General features: G+C 51.0%; 1 protein-coding gene across 1 annotated transcript in view; it reads left to right on the forward strand.

Annotated features, from left to right (window-relative positions):
* The window catches only part of Jarid2 (jumonji and AT-rich interaction domain containing 2), a 224,755-nt gene that overhangs the window by 169,019 nt on the left and 38,229 nt on the right, over window positions 1-17,507 (forward strand). Inside the window, exon 5 of the mRNA XM_076859226.1 lies at window positions 9,100-9,276. Coding sequence (XP_076715341.1) covers window positions 9,100-9,276 — 177 coding nt within the window. The remainder of the gene's footprint in view (window positions 1-9,099; window positions 9,277-17,507) is intronic.

Genomic DNA, 17,507 nt, shown 5'->3' on the forward strand with positions numbered 1-17,507 from the left:
GCTAAAAAAAACCTTTAGTGAAATTTTTAAAGATGAGCCATATGTGGTGGCATACACTTCTGATCCAGCAGCTTAGGAGGCAGGCAGGAGGATTGCAAGTTCAAGGTCAGCCTCAGCTGACTCAAAAAGGAACAGGGGATGTTCAGAGGTGCCTCTGGGTTCAATACCCAGCACCAAAAAAAAAATTTTTTTTTTTTTAAAAATTCCCATGGGGCTTAAATGCACCAAGCCATGTTTGGAGAGGCTTTTTCCTTTCCTGTTGTCATGCCCTGGAATCTCCAAGGTGAAAGAGGATGGCAGGAACATGTTGCCGTGTGACTCCCTTCAGTGGTTATTTCTAGGGGCCACACCCCTCTTGCCAGAGACGTAATTAGCATCTTCTGCAGTGCCCCGTGAAGAGGGTTTGTGTGTGCCCTGTGCGTGATGCAAGGCGTGCCACTGCTGCCTTTCCTGTCACCAGGCTCGTTGTTGTTAATGAGTTCTGTCTTCCTCTCTTTGTTCTGACTATAATTATTAAGAGATTTAAAAGAGCTTAATGCAGCAGAGCAGTGGCAGGTTAAAAGATTCTCTTATTTACATTTTTCTCTTTATGAGGCACTGCAGATGAGGGGGATTCCCATAGGGGACTCCTGACGCTTGTGCACAGAAGCACTGCTCATTCTGATGACCGCGGCTGTCACACTGTTGGCGTCCCAGCTTGCGAGGAGAGCCTTTTGGGGGGATTCCTAGCACATACCCTTGCCGTCAGCCATTGGGAAGCAGTACTGTCTTTGTTTTGGGGCTGCCTGCCTTTCGTTTCCCCTATCTTACAGAATCTTTCACCATCAGCTGTCATTCAATCACTCATTAATTCAGCAAACCTTTATTGAACCTTTTTATATGCTAGACACTTAGAAAACAGGTTAGAGTTAGGAAAGCAGACATAGGTGGCAGGTGAAATAGAAGAGGTGTACCAGGTGTGCGAAGGTGCCAGGGCCGGGTGTTCAATGTGGAGGCAGGAAGGGAACCCTGTTCCCATTGACTAGGATGGCTGCAGAAAGGAAGGGACATTTGTGGTGACTCTGGTATATCAGAAGCCTTTGCAGAAAGGGACTGGGGAGAAATACTGCAGAAACCTCTGTGAGGCGTTTGTGGCTGTTGGGTTCCTTATAGTAGGGCACTCTGGACACAGGTCAGAGCCCTGAGCTAGATGTTGGGGTATCATGGAGGCTCATCAGCTGAGAGGGGTCTGAATCCTCCCAAAAGTTGGGAAGATGACCCTGGTGCTCTCCTGAAATCGACTGAGGCTCCCCAGATCCTGTTTTGGGAGGTAATTGTAGAAGCAAGGCAGAAGGTGGCAGAAGATTTCAGTCCATGTTGGCCCAGTGTCCCATCTGTAAAGTGGGTATTCCAGTTTCTGTCGTACACGCTTGCTGGGGAAGGGGTGTGATGTGTCCTGATGTGCCCAAGGCAGTCATCTAAGTATATTTGCTGTTTCTCAGTGGTTTTTCTTTTTTCTTTTTCCACAGGGGTAGTGGGGACAAAGATGATTAGATTTGAGATGTGGGTAGCCTCACATAAAAGACCCTGTGACTACGCTGCAGGTAATAGAAGGCACACCGAGGAGTTTCCTCTGAAGATGGTTGTTGGCCTTTGGCAAGGAGCACATATTTTGATTTATTTCTGGCCTTGGGTATCGAGGAGGAGAATTATAAGTAGGGCACATGCAAAAGTCTGGGGTGATTTTGAGGTCACAGAAATAAAGGGGATTAACCTGCTAGAAAGCAATTAAGCAGTCTCCCAGTTGCAAGGAGCACTATGGCGCTAGTAATGAACTTCCCCGAGCAAAATGGGAATACTTCACATTATACATGTTCTTCAGGGAGGAAGGTGCTGTGTCAGAGTGATACACAACTTTCCCGATTGTCCCCTCTGCAGAGTGTGGCATCTTAATTTCTGAGAAATGCAACAACGAGGTGGAGTGGTCACTGTCCTGGGGTTTCCGTGGCGTGGCCACCGTGCCCTCTGCTTTCTCTGCCTCAAGCCACCCTCTCTGCTTGGTTTCCCCCAGTGTCTCAGTTCTGCTGAGCAAGGGACTGATTTGCCAGGGTAGTTCATCAGCTAGTAATGAAGGAATATGAAACCTTGGGATTCTTGATGCGAGGAGGGGAAGGATGGGTCTCTTTTAATTGCTCTGTGACCTTGATCAGCAGAGGCGCCAAGACTTTGGCTCTGAGGATGGGCCCTGTTCCAGGCCAGCTGGCCTCTGCCCAGGCCTGCTCTCCTGGAAGGTCGAGCAGGCTCCCTGCCCCACCAGGGGCTGCTGGTGGAGACCCGTCATGCTGCTTGAAGTCCTCTCCGGCCCCCTGTGCACAGAGGTGTCCTTTGGTAGCCTTTTGAAGTCCCTTGAGAGAAGGTAGATGGGCTATGAGGGGTTCATTCCCTGGATGGCAGAAAAGTCCCAGGTGTCCTCATTCTGCAGAAACACGGCCTGAGTGTTCAGTGTGTGGGGATCTGAGGAAGCTGCCCTTGGCCTACCAGGTCACATTCAGACTTGGGTGGCCTATAGAGACTGTGTCGATTCAAGATGATACTCAATAGCTAGAAAGGATGTGGGTGGAGTCCTGTCCTGGCCGGGCTGTGATGTGATCCATGTTTCGATTAAGGGAACCATACACTGCCTGACATCAGATTGAAGGTGTGCTTGAAAAACTGTGGTGGATATTGGGAAGGAGTGTTCCAGGTTTTAATGACTGTTGTGGGAGGTAACTGGTGCCCATCATAATCTCAGTGCTGATTCCCTTGTGCCTGGGGTCTTGCAGACAGAACATGTGCCCTGAAGGGGGAGATGACCCGATTTGGGGATCAGAGAGACATATCCATGTGCCTGTGGATTTAGGCCAGTGCCCAAGGTGACCTCATGACCAGGAAGTTGTTACTTAATCCCTCATTTTTCTTTGGAAAAGACTTTTATATGACCAACCTGTTGTCAGGTGTCCTTGCGCTCTGGTGTTTTCTGTCGGGTGTCCTCGACACCCAGTGAATTGGCTTTGCATGTCTCGTCCTGGTTCCTGGCCACACAGCCTGCTTACTTTTATTTGGGAAAGGAGATAGGAGGTACGCTGCCTTTCCCCTCACCACGCAGTGTGAGACCTCACAGCCACAAGCTGTTTGACACCCGAGTCTCAGGATCAGCCTGATGCCACCACTCCAGCGGGAGTTGCTCAGGGGCTTTCATGCCTGCTGCTTTGCAGCCTTTGGGGTCCTGACATGTGATTGGTCTGAAGACATACATCACTTGCATTTTGCATGCAGAAAACCGAATATTCCTGGCATGGAAGTGACTGTTGGCATGAAGCCTTCATCTTAAGAGTTGTGGATTCTGTAAGGTGCTTTTCAATAGTTGGCTTTTTTTTTCCCTTGTATTTGCATATTAAAGGGAAGACCAGTTCCAGGATAAGCATGATTGACAGGCAGCCCCTCCTTCAGTAAGAAGTAGGGGCTCCCTTTGTGAGTGGCCTTCAGTGTGGAGGACTATTACCCCAAAGCCTGCTGCACATTTGGCTCTTGGTGTCTGGGGTGACTTGAAATGAACACTTTAGTTTTACCACGTTTTTAATATCTTCAGGAGAAGTCATAGTTGTGACTTTTGTTGATATAATGGAGCTAAGTCTTTTAAGACTCCAATGTGAACACTTAAGAAAATAAGAGCACATGGGGGTCTGGGCAAGACAGATAATTTGAGGATAGTATGTGTGTATTCAGGCGATGCTTGGAAAACCCTTTTGTGAATTCTTCCCTTGGAAGTTGTAGAGGCTGACTTGGAAGGGTCGGCGAGATGGCCATCCAGCATGCTGTTGCTGCCCCGTGGTGTCTATACGTGTGTGAATGGACATGTAGTCTCTTTGGATCAGTGGACTAAGGTAGCTGCACTTGCTGTTTTGTATCGCTTATCCTGATAGGATGGAGCCCCCCCCCCCCCCCCCCAGAAAATCGGGGTAACTCTCCCTCTTGCCCCCCACATCAGTCCCTACCAGTTCTGTCTTGAGTTTTGCATTTTAAATTTAATCTGAAAATAGGGCTGATTGCTTTTCATTCTCTTTATGGATCCTCAGGTTGACTGTTGAGGAACTGCAGCTCACTGGGCCTGTCCCCATGTTAATTGGGTCAAATACTGGAATTTGACTTTCCAGCTAAATGACTATATACAAGGGAATCCCTTTAGGGTCTTTCCAAAACAAGAGTTGAGCTATGTTTGGCTTGTTAAGATTAAGAGCTGGTCGAGGGATGGAAGATAATGGGAAGGAGGGTTTGTCTGTGTACATAATTCATGGAGAAGAATTCAACTTTATAGAAACCAAAGCCCAAATTAGAGAAAGCAAGCTTTTGGATTAAAACGATTTCTGTTGTGGTTGTAACATGCCACAGTTTGATTTTTGTCCAGATGAAAACATTTGGTTTGCATTTCAGTAAATATTGTGGAGACATTGCCAGCTAATTCTGAAAAGTAATGAAATACGGCTTTGGCAAAGCGCAGATGCGTGCCGTACTCCTGATTTCTCTTATCTGATCCAAGTTCAGATTTTTTTTCACTTTTGCTAATGCACTTGAATAATCGGGGGAGAAAATATGCTTGTAATTTTAATAGGAAACTGTGTCTGTCATCACCGAGTACAAAATACTCTGTCCTGTGTCACCCCCCCCTCCCTTTTTTACCGGCTAAAACATTCACCTTCCATTGATTGCTTCTTAAAACTGCAGAGCTTGTACAGGAGAGAGATGATGTGATTCCATGGGATAAGTCAGTCTGTTTTATGACCTTGAGGTCATGGAGGGGGTTGTGTCTTAACATGGAGAGTCTGCCCTGAGAATGGAGGGATGTGGGGGTGCCTGGGCCCCTCTTGAGACTCCCTGTTTTCACCAATTTTGCTGGTGTTTTGCCACAGTGGGTTGGTGATCCTTCCATGACGGTCCCTTTTCTGAAGGTGTTTTCTGGTTGTGAACCCCTGGCTCCTGCTTCTCCTTGCTGTTGGCTGTTGTCCCACAGGTTCAGTCTCACTGCCCTGGGTGCTTCCTACAGCAAGCTTTTCAAAAAACTGTCCCGTGTGATGTTTGTGGACTGAAGTTTCTTTAATAAAATTCCCAGTTATGAAGCCAAGCCTGCTGCAAGTGGTAAAAGGAAGATTAAAGGTTACTTAGTTTTGCATCGAGCCTGCAGCACTGTGCTCTGGGAGGACTCCCACTCACCCCTTCATACTGCGGAGCGTGGGAAGGTTTCCCCCAGTACCAAGTGGCCAGATGGCGGCTCTGCCCCGAGGGTTTGAAATACCCTTTCCTTCCTGTTGTGTTTGTACCCTGTCCCCCTCTGTGCTCAGCTGTGAGTTGATCAAGCCTGCTTCTAGGTGGGGAGGAAGTCGCTGTTTTCTATAGTAAACGATTTGAAGATGCTTTTCCCTTCTGTGTTTCTGGGGTAGCTGAGCCGTTTGCTGGGATTGTGCTCCAGTGGCCTCTGTTCTTCCCTCGCCTTGATCATCTTCATCTTGGTGCGGAACGTGCAAGTTAGCTTTCCGACACTGTGACCAAGATGCTGAGGAAGAAAGATTCATTTTGGCTCTTGGTTTCAGAGGACTCGATGCAGTCTGTACTTGGCTAGCTCCAAGGCCGAGCATGGCAGAGGAAGGCCACTCACTGGAGACGGCCAGGATGCAGAGACAGGAGCTGAACCCTCCCAGTGCATGCCTTCCTCAGCTGGGTCCACCTCCTAGTCGACCATTCAGCTATCGCCGATGAGTTCATGTGATGAGCTGATCTGCAGACAGTGTTGGAACTCCTGGGATTTCGTCACTGCCCCAAGCCCCACCTCTGAACCTGTCTGCATTGGGACCGTGATTTACACACATGGGCTTCAGCAGGTGTTCCGGACCCAAAGCTGGGCGTGTAAGAAGAGATGATCTTGCTGGTTCTGCCCTGACAAAGCGAGAGTGCTGGAGTGCTTGTTGGCCTCTGTCCCTTTGCAGACGGACATGCCAGGGGGATTCCTAGAGGGATTTCCAACAGCAGCCTGGTGGCACAGTGTGAGGCCACGCACTGCGCTACTGTTGGAGTCGGTCTTTTGTTCCTGTGGGGCATTAACAAGGTTGGTGAGGTGCAGAGGAGGCCGAGCCTGGTTCTGGACGGCTGTGCCTTCTGGGACAGGTGCTCATCGTTCTCAAATCTCTGTGTTACATGGGCAGCAGTGGATTGGCAGTGGCATCTTGGAGAAGGACACTTGACGAACAGGTCCTATCTAGCTCAGAGGGACCCTGTTGCCTTGGTACTTGTCGGAGCCAAGAGTGTATGTGAGGCAGCTGTGAGCGGAGGCCCTCCCTGTGTGGTGAGCAGTTTGTTCCTGGAGCGCATTCCTCCTCTCAGGAGGCTGTGTGTGGCCCGACTGGGTTTTGCACCTCTAGGTCCAGGCCAACGTTTTCTTCTGAGTAGTCAGAATCACCTGTTAGGTTGAAGGCAATCCGCTTTTATCCCTGGTGTGCCCATGCATAGAGGAGATCCTGTCCTTTGGCATCTCTGTCTGGATGATCACATTGCTTTGTACAAAAGCCTTTGGTTTGAGAGCAAGTTTCGAGGAGGTGCCACTCCTCCCCAAGGTCCTCTGCTTCCTGTCCTAGATTCTCTTACCTGTTAAGGAGATGTAAAAACAGATTCATTCAGAAGATCGGCTGTGTTCCTCTGGCTTTGAAGAAGTTACTGTGTATAGGAAAGGTTTGGTTATGGGTTAAGTGTCCCCCAAAGACTCCTGTGATGAGAGGCTTGGACTCCAGGGTTGTGGAGGTGAACTTTACAGCTGTGGCCAAGTGGGTGGTCTGTACGTAGGTCTTGGTGGACCCTGTCCTGGAAGGATTTCAGTAGTCCCTGTGGACCTGTTGGTAGTGCTTGGAGAGAGTTGTTACAAAAGGAGCGATCCTGTCCCATTGGACTCTCCGATTTCTGACTTCCCAGCGGGGTTTTTCTGTGAACCCCTTGCCAAAACCTGTGTCTGCACATATGGTCTGAACTTTGAACTTCCAAAACCGTGCAGGAAATAACTCCCCCTCTCTTATAAGTAGTCTGTCAGGTATTTTGTCACAGTAATCAAAAGCTGACTGATGCATGCTTGTTTTAGGACAGCAGTGTTAGTTCTTTGGGATACAGACTTGATGTTCGCCCCATTCTCTGAGCATCTTGCATATAAGGAATGTGAATTGCTGCGTGCTGCTTTTGTAGGGTTTGAGTTAGGAAGTTCATTCCTTGAGTGTTTTTTACATGATTCATGTGGACTTCTACCTGATTCTCTTTGAATCAGATCTTGCTGTCCTGTTTTCACATCCCTCCCTGGGAGCCTCAGTTGCCTTTTCTGCTGGCGGGGAGCAGAGGCTCTCCTTGGCACATCGCCTGGCTCTGCCCGGCTCAGCAAATGTTACCACAGGGCCAGCACACAGCCCTGCTGAGCTGACACCCCGTCCTTCTCACTGTGCCAGATGCTGGGTAGGAAGGCTGCTCTTCAAAAGAAATGTAGAAGCAGAAGAGGGGAATTTGTGTACAAGTGGCCAGAGCTTCCAAGTCAGATCTGTGGTCCGGGGTTGCCACGGAACACGCAGTATTTTATTTGGCATGTGTATTTAATTAGATTTCTTTTTTTTTTTAAAGAGAATTTTTAATATTTATTTTTTAGTTATCGGCGGAAACAACATCTTTGTTTGTATGTGGTGCTGAGGATCGAACCAGAGCCGCTCGCATGCCACATACCCAGCCCCAGCTGTACATTCTTAACTCTTTGTTTGCTGTCTTACTTTTGTTTGATTAAAAGTTTTCTCTCAAGTAAGGTCAGGTTTAGGAACCTCTCTGGAGAGACTGATTCTGAATGGAAATGATACAGGAGAGAGCACAGAGAAGCCCAGGGGACGGGCTGCAGATCTGTCACGTGCAGGGGTCGTGTTTCTGGCTGTGTTCGGCCTGGGGATGTGTGTCCTGGTGGTTGGTGGGAAATTGCAGCAGAAGGGAGGATGGGACAGGTGTTAGTCTGCATCTTTGGGGTATGAGTTTTAGGTTTGCCATGCTGTCTCCTTGTTAAAGAGAGTGCCGTCCCCACGTGGACAGGGTGGTTTTAACCATTAGGTGTGAAGTTTGGGAAGGAGGGCACCTGGCTACTTGTATTCATCTGATGTTGCGGAGTGTTAGCTCACGCACAGGAGCATTGGGCAAGAGGAATTAGCCTACACGCCTCAGTCCGTGGGGGCAGCTGTCCCAGGAACAACTGAGAGGAGAGAAGACTGAAGATTACCTTTGGATTTTAGCAGCCTCTAGTCTACAGAGTGTACCAGTGACCCAAGTGACCTCCTTCTGAAGTGTCCTTCTGATGAGGAAGAACTGTCTTGCAGTTCTGTATGATAAGGACCTTGTTCTGGTGCTGTGCCCCCAAAGTACAGAAATCATAGCATTGGAGGTGGGGCCATTAAGATTCGAGAGAGAGAGGAAGGGAGGGTATGTCGACCTCTTTGAGGAGAATGTTTTGTTTTCTTCTTAAATCCAGCACTTTCTAGCACTGTGCAGGAATTTATTTTAATAATTTTACATCCCATTAGCCTAATCATATCAGAGCAGCTTCTGGGTCTTGGAGAATCTGCATCTCTCTTTCCCTCAGCATGAATACCAGGCAGTGATGTTTATAGAAGCAAACAAGTCAGGAACTGGTGGTGTGGCTGAGGGGTGGAGCATTTGCCTAGCATGTGCAAGGCCTTGGTTCCGTCCCCTGCCCGGCAGTGAATGAATGTTAAATTCTGTTTTTATTACTTCCTTCTCTGATTGTCTTTTTTTTCATTTTAAAAGTCTAGTCAAATGCATATTGCAGACTAGTCTTTCTTGACAGGAGTTTTTTTTTTTTGTTTGTTTGTTTAAAAGGTCATAGATGAAGTTAAATTTTTTGGAGAATATTTGAAAATTTCAAGTGGCAGTTGTATGAGTAGGTTCATTGGCAAGAGTCGGGTTTGTAGTTCTGCAAGTCCTCCTTTGGGGTTTCCTTCTGGAAGGGGTGAACATCAAGGCTGGTGTTTAAACCTGTTACACATCTCGTCTTTCCTTTCCCACCAGGTTCTCCCGCGCTGCCCAACAGTATGGTTTATTTTGGAAGCTCTCAGGATGAGGAGGACGTCGAGGAGGAAGATGACGAGACAGAAGACGTCAAAACAGCCACCAACAATGCTTCATCTTCATGCCAGTCAACCCCCAGGAAAGGAAAAACCCACAAGCATGTTCACAACGGGCATGGTAGGTCCTCCCGGAGGATGGGGTGAGAAGGAGAGCGCTGGACAAGCTCATGCCCAGGTGGCAGCAGAGCCAGCTCTGGGTGCTTTACCACGCACCCAACTCTTCATAGGCAAAGAGGTCACTCACACAGCAGAGCAGCCCCAGGCGGGCTAGAGCATGGATGGAGATATGAGGGTAGATTTCCTGTGCTGTGGAGACCCGAGCTGTAGGCAAGAGGGCGCGTGTCTCCATGGGGATGGTCACGAGATTTTGTGAGAGCTTTGGTGATGAGCTTCTGTGACTCCAGCAGGTGGCTGTAGTGCAGAAATCCCTTCTGTGAAGTGGAGAAGACGCACCTTATGACACAGAACCACCTCCCCTCTAGTGTTAGAGGGCTTGGGAAAAAGGAAATAAAGGGTGGGAGTAGGAGTCTGGCTGCCAGAGATGGGCAGCTCCAGGTAACAGGCTGGCTGGGGAAGGGCTGGTGGCCTTCCTGCTCTGGAAATCTGAGGTGGTCTTGGTGAGGAGGATTGGCTAACCGGACAGGACTTGAGGAGATAGGGTACAAAGGTCGTGATTGCGGGCAGTTTCCTGGCCAGTACCAGGAACTGAATGTGGGTGGCTTGGGAGGCTAAGTAAGTCCCATCCTTTAGTGACGGGATTCATTCTGAGAAATGCATGTTAGGTGACACTGCTTCCTGAGAATCAGACCTGCCTGCCACAGCTGTCCCTTGGCAGAGGTGCAGTCAAGGCCAGGTGTTTGAGGCTGCTGCCGGCAGGACTGTCGTACACCTTTATCTTACAGTAAGATTTTGAAAGTGGACAATGTTTGCAAATAATGGCACGGCCCGTAGTCACTCCACCAACATCGCACTCTTTGTAATTGTATGTGCTGACATTTGTGTGAACCACACGTCAATCAGGTGGGTCAAAAACATCACCACAGATGTCCCACATGTGCTATAGTGTCACGTGCAGAGTGGCTGTGATGTCACCTTGAGGTCCCTTCTTGTCTGAAATGCTCTTGTGTGGAGCGCAGCTGTCTGAAGAGGAAGAGGTGTGTGTGGCGTGACTGCAGAGGTGGCCCTGACAGACCCTGGTGCAGAAGAGCCCAGAGGAGAGGGAAGCCAGGGGGTGGCAGCTGGGGGTGACTGGCTGCTTCTTGCTGTGGTCTGTTCTGCTGCGCTGGACGCCCCTCGTCCAGGATGCCTGGGGGGCCCTCTCTGCTGCCAGCAAGTGAAGCCACTTCTCGCTGTCCCTTCAGTGTGGGTGCCCTTGGGTCCTCCTGCCTGTGTGAACTGGGGCGGGTGTTCCGGGTGGGCTTGGCTCAGACCAGCGCCACCCTGTGCCTGCACCCATCATCAGGCTCTTTGTCCACTAAGATTCATCTGTCCCCCCTCCTGCTTGGGGCTGTATTTAGGTGCAATATAGACAGAGTCCTTGTTAAGGACTTGGAGTTTAACTGGGGAGACGGGGCTAATGAAAACAGAACAGTCCTGGCATACAGGTGCAGGTGTGGAGATGAACTTTCCAGGGACTTCCGAAGAGCAACATGAGGCTGAGGCAGGAGGGTCACGGTTTGAGGCTAGCCTCGGCAGCTCAGTGAGACCCTGTCTCAGTGTAAAATTTGAAAGGGACTGGGGGTGTAGCCCAGTGGTGGAGGGCCTGCCTCACGAAGCTCCTGTGCTTGATCCCCAGTGCACCAAGAAATCCGACCACCACCCAACCAACACACCCCATGAGAGGTGCAGGGTGGGCATGGGCCCCCGTGAGTGGGGGCTGTGGCCCCTGCAGTGGTGGGCCCTCGGGGTCTGCGGGGTCAAGAGGGTTCACACGCCCTCAGGCTGGAGGAAGGATTCACTGTGGCTGAGTTCCGATGTGGAGATAAGGTGAGCTAGGCCAAGTTCAGACACTTCCTGGCAGCAGAATGTAGTTTGAAATCAAAGGAAAAATGATCCGAATTGGAGGGATCCATCCAGGGAGAGCAGATGAGAATGTGAACCCGAGAACATGCAGCACTACAGCGCTTCCCAGAGACCCAGAGAAGTGGCTGTCATAGGAGAGAGGACGGTCTCATCGTCACATGGTGGGAATGTATTTGCCGTGTGCAGGATCTGGTGGCCTCCTGGACACGCTGGGCCTTTCGCCCTCTGTGGTTGGGCAGGTGTGCTCATCGTCCTGCCGATGGTGACGTTCGTCCCATGTGTCCTCTTACACTTGGGCTGCATTTCCAACTTCCCAGCTCATCTGAGCTTGGGTCACTGGTGATTTTCCCATAGGTTCAACCTACGATGTGACGGACAATCTTTCAGGTGCACAGGTCTTTGGTTCTCTTTCCACAGCAGCTTCAGGGTGATCCGGTGGAGGGGCACATTGCAGGGTGTGTGTGCAGGGTGCGTGTGCAGGGCGAGGACAGCAGCCTGTCCTGGCCACTGCCTTTGTCATTGGAGCCCAACATAATTGTGTCCCTCTGTCTGCATCTCTGGGCGTCTGTGTTTGTGTGCACACACACAAAGCTCATTTTTGAAAATGCTTTGAGACTTTTACCTGGAAAACAATACTGTTTTATTTCACAGCATAAGAAGTCCGTGGCAGCTGGCACCCCTGCCTGGAGCGTTTGTTGGAGGGGGTCCTTGGTGAGCCACCCTCCAGGCCTCTTCTGTTTTGACCTTATCTAACCGGTGCTCAGCCGCAGCCTCAAGAGAGTTGCCTTTGGCTCACCTCCAGCCTGGTCATGGAACCCCGTCCCCGTGGAACCCAAGGGGAGCTTCAGGAAGGGGGAGGTGGGGTGCAAGTTCAGCCCAGGTGCTCTGCCCTCTGATGGATTTCTTCCTGAAACCAGGCCTTGCTGCTCCAGTGCTGTTTCCCACAGTCCTGCCTCTCACCCATGCGGGCCTGCCCGCTCCCGGGTCAGCACCCCTTCCAGGCTCAGCACCCGTTCCCAGGTCAGTCATTGTCTGATGGTCGCTGCAAACATGTCTCTGCTTTATGAAATGGCCCATCCGTCTCATGGCTGTGTCGTCACCCAGGGTGGCAGCGTGCAGTCAAGAGTTGGGGTTTTGGAATGGCTCCCCCTGCCCTCTGGGCTGCGAATGCCTGAACAGTGTGTCCTTGGGTGAGGTGGACCCTGTGCTGTGATGGCAGTCGCTGTTCCCACATCGAGCAGACAGTGACCCAAAGCCAGCTCCACAGGTCGCTGACCAGGATGCACAGCTCCCTGAGGTCTCTGGTTATCCCTGTGTCCCCTGGCTTTAATATCCTTGGAAGCTGAACAGTAGCAAGCCATGGGCTGGCCCTTTCTTGAAAGCCAGTGGAGGAGCAGGTGGGTTGGCGGCAGCTCAGACACACCCAGGCTGTGTGGCATGCTCCTCCAGCTCCAGGTGAGCCAGGAAGGCAGTGGCTTGCAGAGTGGAGGTTGGCTCTGGAACTGCAGCAGAGCGCCGAGCTCTTGGGCCCTGCTAGGCTGAGCTGCCTCACCCTGTGAATTCTGCACCCGCTTCCCTGTCAGGATGGTAGGTGACAAAGCAGGTCCTAGTGACTCCTGGGAGCATGTCCCCAGCAAGAGGGTCTTGTTGAATGTAAGGATGCATTCTAGAGACCCTCAGTAGCAAAGGGAAGTGTTGCCTTTAGAGCCCGCCACCCGGCCTTGTGAATCCGTGGTCTTTGAGAGTTGCCCATTCAGCTGCAGAACGTCTCCCTGTCCAGCGTCGCTGCTTCCCGTTCCTAGAACTAGAGAACTGCTTCCCGTTCCTAGAGAATTTTAGTAGAATAGAATCATGTATCTGATGCCTCTTTCCTGTGTGTGCAGTTCCGTGAGCGTCTATCATTGGCCAGGGGTTTGGTTTGATGCCCTGATTTTAGCTATTAATTAGCTGCATCTCTGGATAAGGCCTCCTGTGAGTCCAGCAGTGTGGGGCGGGTTAGCGTCTGTCTATTGATTACTTGGTATCCCAGTGTAAGGTAATTACTGAGGGCAGCTGGATGGTGGCCATGCCACGTGTGTGTGGGATTGGTTCTCCAAGATCTCCTGTTCATCTGGGTGAAGGTCCTTGACTAAACTTCTGTCCCTTTAATTCACTCTTCTCTGCAGACAGTGGCACACTGTTCAGATGGAAGTGTGTCTGTCCCGTTTTCACCACATGCCTGTCTGCATTTTGTCTTCCTAGGTAGACCCCTAGGAAAATTAGTGTGCTATTGCCCTTCCAATCAAATTACACGTAGTAGCCGCAAAGCCTGACTCTTGTCGTCCACTCAGGGATCCTGTGAGTGGCCAGCTGGGGTCGCTCAGACTTCTGTTCTCCTGCCTGGCAACCACAGGTCCTGTGTGGGCAGCAGGTCCACACTGAGACCTGCTACTTTGTATACTTTGATCACAATTCCTAGAAATTCCTAGCCGTAGTGCCCATCGGGTATAAAAGGGGAAGTTTATGTAAATGTGTTAACTAAATGAAACACTGCTGAAGAGGGTTCAGTTGAGATAGTTCCACAGGAATACTGAAGATGGCTAGACTGCTGGTGTGAGGCTGGCCCATCAGCGCAGCTGGGTGGATGGATGTTTGATGACCTGACAGGAATGCAGGCCCCTGGGTTTACCTGGGACTTGGGCCTGCCCCTGCCAGTTGGATGCACCCGATGGCTGTGCTCCTCAACTTTGCCTTACTGCACAGTCAACTTAAGAACAGCTGGCTCATAGTTGTGTAGGTCTGGTTCTATGGCTGGTTGGCTCTGCTGCTTCATGGCCTGTGGCACGCAGGCCTGGCAGAGGAAGGTGCCCACCGCATGGCAGTCAGGAAGACTTAAAGAGAGCCCAGGGTCTCAGTACCCCCCCAAGGACATGGCCCTACGGCAACTTCTAAGTCATCCTACTCCTTCCTTCACGTCCAGTGACCTCACAGACCCACCGAGCCTTCTGTTTAACACCTGGGCTTTCAGAGGTTGCCCAGATCCAACTAGAGCAGGCCCCGAGGTGTGCAGCGAGCACCCTGGCATTCAGAGTTCAGGGGTCCCCCTTCATCTTCACTGCTGCCATTTAGGTATTCTGGGCCTGGAGGCCTGGCTGCCTTCTCCTGGACAGTGGGCACCTTGAGGGGATACCTGAGCCCCAGGCCTGCGGTGGACGGCGGCTCCCCAGGGTGGGTTGAGGACCCGGCTGTGTTTCGAGAGCAACTCAGCCCTGGTCCTTCCTGTGCTGCTCCCACACCTGCCTCTGTCCCTCCTGTAGAATGTTCTTGATGAACCTTCGGTGGGGAGATGCTCTCAACTACAGTGGCTCTGGCTACATGGAAGAAGAAGGGGTGTGGTTGGTGCACCTTTCCCTTCCCCTCCCGTGCCTGTGCTGTTCCTTTTCAGAGTCGACGGGGGGGGGGGGGGCAGGGAGGCCCCCGCCCCATGGCTCCTTGAGTGAAGAAGTGCGTGTGTTCTAACAGGTTTTCTGTCGGGAGAGCCCTGGCGAGGCCTGACGCATGGTCCCGCAGCTTCTCAGAACCTTCGGCCCTCAGGTGGAGGGAGGCGTCGGTCTGCTGCTCTGGCCGACCCTTCCATGGTTTCTCTGGCCACATTGGCCCTCGGCTCCTTTTCTCATGGTGTGACATCTGGGCCTGAGCTGAGGGAGCCCCGGAGGACAAAGTGTGAGGGTCTAGTGAGTTACTGACAGCTGGGTGGCTTTGGCCTGGTTCTGACCAGACTCATGTCTAGGCAAGCAGTTTCATTTCTGCTGTGTTACTTTGGAGAATCTAGAACCCAAGCAGTCGGTGCTGTTCTGCTTTATTTTGTTTAGGCTTAAACTGAGCAGATGGGTGGTTCGGGTGTGGGTCCAGGTCAGTGGCCTCTTGAGGGTGGCAGGAGCGCGCCCTCCTGATGGCATCCCTTGCTGCCTTGCTGGGCCTGTGTGGCAGCACTCTTCCTGAAACAGGAGCGTGGACCTAGGAGTCTCCAGCAAGAGCCCGGTCCCTGGGGAGCTTAGTTTTGCAAATATTGCACAACTCTCTCCTGTTGTCATTTACAAGCCACTGAGCATCCTAATGGAAATGGATTCGTCTGTTGAAATGCATAATCTGAAATGACTTGGACAGCGCCACCAGGGCTTTTAACCTTGGGTTGAAACTCGGGGGTTACAATAACAGTGCCTGCAGCGACTTCCACTTTGATAGCTCGTCCCTGTTCTCCAAGTAGTCTCACCTGTACAGCACCTCAGATGACCCCACCGGAGAGCCCTCAGGTGGTGACTCTGGAAATAAAATGACACAACCAAGACACTGCTTTGTTTGTATTTATAATACAAGTTGATGTTTGACATGCCAAAATTTTAAAAATGTGTCCTAATTGCTGTTTTTCCCAGTGGGGTAAGTGCAGCAGATGAGAGGAATTAATAGAGTTGGGAATGCATTTGGCTTGGCGTTTTCTCGGTGGCATTGGGGTGAGCCTTTTGTCATCCTTTGCAGAAGAGAACTTGGTGGAGTTCACTGCGGAATTCAGCCTCTATTGTGTAGTCCTCAGACGCTTCTTACCCGAGGAGATTGGAAGGAAGGGGGAGACTGTTGCTCCCCGCTGTGCACATCTCTTTCTGGAGAGGAGATTTCTCCTAAGACCTTAAACAACCATATCACTGGACTCCCAGATGGAATGATTTAATTGCTTTTGGAATCACACAGGGGTGTGCATGTGAGGCCCAGACGCCTCCCCGTGTGCACTCCCCTGGTGTGCCAGCCCTTCGAGGGTGCAGTCAGGCCAGGGGCTTGCCTCGGTGGGGTTCATTTACAGGTGCACTCATTGACCAGTGCTTTTTCTTAATTGATGCTCCCATGGGATGTCCTCGCTCCTCTTTGTCACCTCTACGCCTCTGTTTTTTCTGTTGAGGTAAGCGACTATTCCAAAAATTTGGACTGTGGGGTGGGTGCTTATCTTTGAAGAGTGGTAGGGCATGTATAGTCAGGGTATGAAACGTGAGCTCCCCACCGTCCCCCTCCACTGTTCAGAAATTGAGCCATGGTGGCTGAGATCTTGGCAACCTTTCTCTGTGGGTTCTCTTTTAAAAAAAAGATTTCCGGAGCGCCTTCTGCATCGCTCTTGGTGAAAACAAAATGGTGACTTCCTTGGAAGAGCTGGGGCTGGCTGTGAGTGCTCTGTGGGCCACTGGCGTAAACACCCGTGATTCAAAAGCCCTGCAACCCTGGAACAGCCTTGGACTCGCTGAGAGTCCACGTCTCCAGCGCCTGGCCCGTGAGGAAGGCCGTTGGCTCTTGGTTGTGATGTAGCCAGCTGTGCCTGGGCTACCCCGTGTGCTGTTGGTGGCGCCGGAGTCTCCAGTAGTGCCTCTCAGGGCAGCTTGCAGGCCCAGTGTCCTCGCACTTCAGTGGTGTGGGCCCAGCTGTTCCTGGTAGCACCTCGGGCTGTACCTGTACACTCAGCACAGCTGGCCAGGGCCCCAGAGGTCCAGCTGGCATCACCCACCTTCATACCTACTTCTGTGCCAACTGGCCAGGTGATACACCTGGGCCCAGAACCTCCTTCTCTTCAGGTGCCAGGAGGCCAGGTATCTAGTATCTCGATGCCTTACTTTCTCCTTAGATGGAATGCTTTCGACACCTGGCTCGGGTCTGGATGCTAGATGGAAAAACAGGGAAAGATGGTGGCGGGGGGAAGTATTACAGGAAGACGAGTGGCGGGGGGTGGGGGGCGCGAGGAGAAGATGGCAAAGGGGAGGAAACATGCAATTTAACAATCTCATGTGCACATTGAATACACCAGTCAGAAATAAATGAGCAAGGGGCGGGGGCTGTAGCTCAGTGGTAGAGCACTTGTGAGGCACAGGGTTTCATCCTCAGCACCACACGAAAATGAGACAAAGGTATTTTGTCTAGTTACAACTAAAAGAATTGTTTTTAATTGAGCAAAAGGAGGCTGGGGGTATAGCTCAGTTGGTAGAGTGCTTGCCTCATGCGCACAAAGCCCTGGGTTCAATTCCCAGCAGCATACACCCCCCCTGCCCCCCCCCCCAAAAAAAAAAAGAGGAAGGAGAATAGAGGGTGGGAAGGGGGCACGGGCTGAAATGTAGTAAATCAAGTTCATGCATATGTGACACCCCCCAGCTTCTATGTATAATTATAATGTTCTAATAAAGACAAAGGCCAATAAATAAATAAAGCTCACGAGGATTGTGGGAAGATGGGGTTGGGAGTTCCCCACCATAAGGAATGAGACTACTTTTGTGTTAAAAAAAAAAAACATTTTAGATTTCCCATTGTGTTGGTTTC

Source organism: Callospermophilus lateralis, chromosome 6 (assembly GCF_048772815.1).
Source record: "Callospermophilus lateralis isolate mCalLat2 chromosome 6, mCalLat2.hap1, whole genome shotgun sequence".
Lineage (NCBI taxonomy): Eukaryota > Metazoa > Chordata > Mammalia > Rodentia > Sciuridae > Callospermophilus > Callospermophilus lateralis.